We start from the raw sequence: 6000 nt of genomic DNA on the forward strand, positions 1-6000 counted from the left end.
GCCCAGCCAGGCCTGGGTCTGCAGAGGCACGGGAACGTTGGTTCTGCGGGCTTCGGAAGGATCCAGAGGCTGCCCAGAGAGGAGCCACGAGGCTGGACGGGGAATGGGGCTGTCTGCCTGCACCTCTGAGCCCCAGTGTCAGGGATGAGGCCCTCCCAGGGCCAAGGGACTGGTGGGCTGGGGTCCGAGCGTGTCAGGAAGCTGAGCCCTGCCCAGGCTCCACCGCCCTCTGCTCCCAGTCAGGAATGGCCTGCTCCCTGACACCTGGGCCGGCCCTCTCCTCTGGTTCCCCTCCCAACCTGTAGAGGCAGCGGCGGTGGGCGTCCCAGGAGGAGGGGGCTCGGCGGCCCCGCTCCCGACTTCCAGCCACAGCCCCCACGTGGAAGGTGCAGCCCACCCTCTCCTGGACGGGCTGAGCATCTGCCCCTGGGTGGGGCCAGGGTGAGGCTTGGCACCTGCCAGGGCCTCACAGGCCACCTGCCCCAGCTGCGGGGTGCTGCTCCGTGGGGGGCCACCTTGATAATGGGGGCGGGTCCACACGGCCACGTTGTCGCGCAGTCTGCCACCTGCTCAGCTACGGCCCTTCCCCCGCCCCGGCCCAGCCTCTTACCTGGACCGCCCTTCCTGGGCCCCTTGGGCACCGATGCCAGGGGCCCACCGTCCAGCGTGGAGGCTGCCCGGGACATGGAACTGGAGGTGGGTTGGAGGCTGTACTGGCCGCCCCTGAGCGCAGTCCTGGCAGGCCTCTCTCAGAGGTGCCGCTCCCAGACCTCTTGGGGTCTGGAGGGAGAGAGGAAGGGTGGGATCCGGTGGGGTGCTCTGGAGCCTGGCCTCTGTCCCCCGAAAGCTCCAGGCCCTTCTAGCACTGCTGCCTGCAGCCTGGGTGGCTGGCCCTGGGGAAGGGGCGGGAGGCCGCAGGGGCTCATGTGACAGGGCGGGCTTGGGGACGGTGGGGGAGGTCCGCCAGAGGCTGCAGGGGCGAGGCAGCCAGCTGTGTGGCTGTGATAGTGCGGTGGGGGCCAGGGGCGCAGCTGCACCCCCGGCTCCCCAGCAGGAACCATCTGGGTCCCCGCCGCCCGCCCTCCCTCTCAGTCATTCCGGTTTGACTTTCCAACAACTTCCTCCTGCTGCCCAGCTGCCCTGCACAGCCCTGTCGGCTGGCCCCTGGTGGGAGGTGGTGTTTCCTCGCCCTGGGGCAGGTCAGCAACCCGGGCAGTGTCCATCCTGGCCCAGAGCCCCCACCTCCCAGCCTGCCTGTCCTCCCACGGGCTCAGCCAGAGAGATCTGGGGTCTCCGCCTCTCCACCTGCTCCCAACAGACCCCCAGGCCCCTTTCTGCTTGTCCCCTACTCTGGAGCCAGCCAATGGGTCTCTGGGGTTGGCTGTGCCTCGGGGCAGATCCAGGGGTGAGTCCTGGTGGGCCTCTGACCAGCCTCAGTCCAGCTCTGGCTCCAGAGGGCTCCCCCGCTCTCCGGGTTCTGGGCCCCGGCTGCCCTCCAGGAACCTCCCACCGCTCGGCCGAGGCGGCGTCTCTGCACGGCCCCCGCAGGGCGTGGGGGTATGGCTGATGAGAACCTCGGGGTGAATCCCGCCCCCCGCCCCATGGGCCACTGGAGGTGACCAGCCACAGGTGGGTGGTGGGCCTCCTGTCCAGCAGCCTGGAGTTCACTGGGAGGCTACCCACTTTCTGGAGGCTCCAGAACCCACCTCAGATCTCCAGTGACCAGTCAGACTCGAGGGGGCACCCCCGTGTGACGGTGCTGGAGAAGAGCTGTGGTCGGGGGTTCACGTCTGTCAGGATGGGAGGGCAGCGGGCACTCACAGAGGGGCCAGTGTGCCCAGACACCTGTGGTCCACGGCCCTGGTGGAGGCTCAGCGGTCTCAGGCCAAGTGGGGGGCACAGACCCGGGGGGCGCACGGCAGCTCCGTCCCTACCTCTCAGTCTCCCCAGGTGCCCGGGGCCTGCAGGTGAGGGGGTGTCCCCACTTTGAGTCCAGGAAGCCTGTCCCTGAGGAGCCCTCCTGGACGTGGCCCTCTGACCCTGCCGGCCCCAGGCTCTGCCCCCAGTGTGGCAAGCGGGGATTCCAGTGAGCTGGGGCCACCTGCCACTGTCACTCTGTGTTCCTGTGGTCTGACCAGGGTGGGATTCGGGGTCAGCTTCCTGACCCTCGGTGTGGATGCTCCTCCTGGCCCCAGGTCCTGGGGTGCAGGGGTGCATGCCAACGACCCTCAGATGGCCTGTCCACTGAGGGTCGGGCTGTACTCACATCCTGTCACTGTCTACTGTCACTTTCCAGCCTGCAAGGGAGCCAGTCTGGGGGGAAGTGAGGTCGGGCGGAACAGTCCTGCCCAGGCGGGCAGCCGCAGGGGACCCTGGGCGGGGCTGTGGGGCAGGTGGGGCTTCCCTGCCCGCACCTGGAGCGCCCCAGATGGGAGCCTCCACTTCTCCAGGGGCTCTGAGCTGGCCTTGTGCTGGTCCAGCCTGACTTTCCCGCCGGTGGCTGGACGGGGTGGGGCTGGGAGGAGACACTGCCCACAGTGGAGCTGCCGGCACCTGATCCCCATCCCCTGCCGGGCAGTTGGTGCTTGTGGGAAGCAGACGTTGGCTGCGGCTTTCCGAGCAGGCGGCCCAGGAGATAAGGCTCCAGGGAGGAAGTGGCTGCAGGGGGCACTCCCCAGAGACCACTGCCTCTGTGGCCAGCACCCCTTCCCCCCTCTTCCCTCTCCCTGCCCTCGCACAACTACCTCTGGGGCCACACTGGGGTCACACGGGTGCCTGAGACGCCCTGGTCCTGCCCTCTGTGACCCACAGGAGAGGGACACCCAGCCATGAGCCCAGAGCTGTGCCTGGAGGCCATGGGAGGCCCCGGAGGAGGGGCTGGGGGGCTGCAGGGCTACCAGAGCGGAGGGCGGGGCAGCCACAGGTCTGATGTGTGCCCTGCTCCCACTGCTGCCCGTGACTGCTGGGTGATGAGGGACGGGTGAGGAGCCTGGCTCTAGGTGAGCGTCCTGCCCACTGCACAAAGCAGGGGGCCCCCGGAGCAGCCTCCCCGCCACAAATCCCCGACGAGACCAAGTCACCCCCGAGAAGGCCAGATGGGGACACACAGCCTCCCGCCTCTACCTCCCTGCCCCAGATGAGGTGTGTCCAGTCATGGTGGACAGCAGGTGCTGGGCAGTATAGGTGAGGCTGGATACCAGATGCCCCCTGTCCCCAGCTCAGGGCAGACCCAGGACCAGGGAGAAGGTGCTCAGCGCGTGCTGGGGTGACATGGGCATCCTCAGGAGCCATGGGGAGGTCCACAGCAGGGAGGGTGGGGCCTGGGCACCTTCCGGGCCATGCCCCTGTGGCATCTGCAGAACCCCGTGCCCCTTCCCCAGGGAGGCCCCTGAGAACACAGTGCGTCCACGGAGTCTCTGCGGCCCAGCACCCAGACAGGCTTCTCGTGGACGGCCCCTGAGCGCGGGGACCTGGCTGTACCAACTGCAGCTGAAGGCATGAGCCAGGCCGAAGCTGTGACGTCCCCGACATGGGGACGGGCCATGTGGGTGGGGTCTCAGGTGCACCTCGGTGGTGCCCAGCGGTGGTGCCAGGTCTAGGGTACATGGAGCGCTGAGTTTGGTCAGGGGCTACCAAGCTACATGTGTGTCACTTCCTGCGCTGTCCTGGCTGCCCTCAGTCCAACCTGAGCCACCTTCCCTGCCTGTCACCCACTGGCCCCAGGACCCAGGTGGGGCAGCCTGGCCCTGTGAGGGCTCCCGGCCAGAAACCCCGGCCCAGCGTCCTCAGCTGTAGAGCAAGGGCCGTCACGGAGTTCACAGAGGAGCTGGTGGACCGACTGGAGCCCCTCCATCCTGGCTCGCATCCAGGTGAGTGGAAGCCAAGGGAGGCCACCCCTCCAGGGGGTCCCGGCCAAGAGGGGCTGGGCCAGGGGAAGATGGACCCTTCCTGCCATCTTGTACCACCTGCCTCCAAGTGGGCTTGCTGTTTCTGGAAAGTTCTTCCTCACAGTCCAGGGCCCTGGAGCAGAGGGCTTCCTCTTTCTTCCTGTGTGTGCATGTCTGTCCCCAGCCCTCCTGTCCCCACACTGCCACAGACAGCTCTGCCCCACTCCCAGTGTGGCCGCCACTCCTCCTGAGCCTTCAGCGGCCGCCAGGCCCCAGGCAAGGGATGGACTTTGAGGGCACCTCAGACGCCGGGTACAAGACGGCCCAGCCCTGCCGCCCTCGGACGGCGCCTGGCGGCATTTCCTCACCTCCGGGCCTTCCCGACCCTCCCACAGAAACTCCCCCTGCCTGGGACCTCCTACCACCCCTCAGAGCCCTCAGAAGTGCCCCTCACGCGCTCCGTGGCCACCAGAGCCCCGTCTCGGCACTACACGTTGGGGTGTGGTTCCTGTGGGCTGGTCTCCCTGGACGAGTGGAAGGCGCCCAGGGCTGGGCCTCACTGACCGCTGTGCAAAGGGCGAGGGGGACTCGTCCATCTGGGCCATTTCTGGCTCAACCCCACCCTCTCTTGCCCCCAACACTCCACTCCTGGGGGATGCATCACAGCCCAGAGGGAGCAGGACGGCACCCGAGGAGCAGCCTCAGGTGCGTGGGGACCTGGGGCACCAGCGGGCACAGGCCAGGCAGTGCTGGCTCAGGGCCTCTTGAGGCTGGCAGGGGCTTCCCTGGCCTGTTGGCCACCTGAGGCTGCGGGGGGAGCCAGAGGCCTCGCCCCAGCGGGGCCTGCTGTCCTTCCCCTGGCACCGAGAGCAGAGGCTGGCCCAGCAGTCCACGCTGCAGACCACCAGGCTCTGCCTAGACCACCTGGGCTTGCTGGGGCTGCCCATGACCCCATGACCACTCAGCATCAATGACACAGAGTGTCATTATTTGCCACCGGAGGCCAGGGAGGCTGAGGGACTGGCCCTCCTCGCCCAGCTGTGTGTAGGACTGAGATTCAGGACCCAGGCTGGACCCTGGGCGCAGGGTTCTGGTGGGACCGTGGCCCTGGCTTCCTGCATAAAGCTGGGCTCCAGGGCTTTGCCCCTCCGCAGCCCAGAACCCCCTGGGCCCTGCCCATCTGCAGACAGTGAGAGGCCAGCCTTGGCACTGTCCCTGAGAGGGGCCACTCAGGCACAGGCTCTGCTTTCCGTCGACTCAGGCGGGGACGCAGCCATGCATGGGCTCCCAGGTCCCTCCCTTCGTGTCCTCGGGGTGGAAGCTCAGCCCACCTGGGACAGTGAGCTGGAACCAGAGGGGCCGAGAGGGACACCTGTTCATCTGCCCTGGTGTCAGCATCTGTGTAAAAGGGGAGGAGATTGGCTCTGCCCACCCCCATGTTCTAGAACATTCTGGAATATTCACCCACTGGAGCCCAGGAACTGGGTAGACCTGGCCCTTCAAGTAGCATCTACCCAAGAGGAATGACCATCCTATGCTGGGCAGCAGGTGGACCTGCACCCCTGCCTCACAGCTCGACCCCTCTGTCCACTGTGGGCTGTGTCCAAGTGAGACTGGGGGCATGGAAGGCCCAGCTGGGCCTGGCCAAGGGAGACCAGGACCTTTTAGGCACACGGAAGGAATAGGGAGAGTTGGGGGCTGAGAAGCATGTGGTTCTCCAGGCATGGGTGCTGCCAGCCCCAGAGTCCTCCCTGAGCCTGCTGGGGCCAGCCACCCTGCCCACCGGCTAGGCACTGCGGTCACCCTCAGAGTTGTATAGAAGGGAAGCTGAGCCCCACCTGGAGACATTTGTCTTTATTTGCACTGATTTTGTGATGGTGTCTGTGACATCTCCCTCAGAAACACGTGTGCACTTAGAGCACACCTCTGCCTGGGGTCCGGCCTCTGCCTTGATCCAGCAGCCTCTGACATCAGAGGCCTAGCAGTCCCAGAGGCCGTGGGCCGCAGTGGGCAGTTGGCGCCATGGGCTCTGGGCGCTCTCACAGCTGACGAGCCTTTGCTCGCAGGCCTCTGTGTCTGCTGAGCAGCGGGCACCACCCCCACCTGCTCTCGG

At 66.9% G+C, this 6000-nt stretch overlaps 1 protein-coding gene across 2 annotated transcripts in view; it reads right to left on the reverse strand.

Annotated features, from left to right (window-relative positions):
* Cbfa2t3 (CBFA2/RUNX1 partner transcriptional co-repressor 3) overlaps positions 1-899 on the reverse strand; it is a 68172-nt gene extending 67273 nt beyond the window's left edge. The window contains exon 1 of one of the 2 annotated variants that reach the window (XM_040279995.2): positions 611-899. In XM_040279995.2, the coding sequence (XP_040135929.1) occupies positions 611-686 (76 nt within the window). In that variant the 5' untranslated portion in view covers positions 687-899. The remainder of the gene's footprint in view (positions 1-610) is intronic. The other variant, XM_040279994.2, reaches the window with a different exon arrangement.
* Positions 900-6000: the final 5101 nt, after the last annotated feature.

Source organism: Ictidomys tridecemlineatus, chromosome 15 (genome assembly GCF_052094955.1).
Source record: "Ictidomys tridecemlineatus isolate mIctTri1 chromosome 15, mIctTri1.hap1, whole genome shotgun sequence".
In the NCBI taxonomy this organism is placed as follows: domain Eukaryota; kingdom Metazoa; phylum Chordata; class Mammalia; order Rodentia; family Sciuridae; genus Ictidomys; species Ictidomys tridecemlineatus.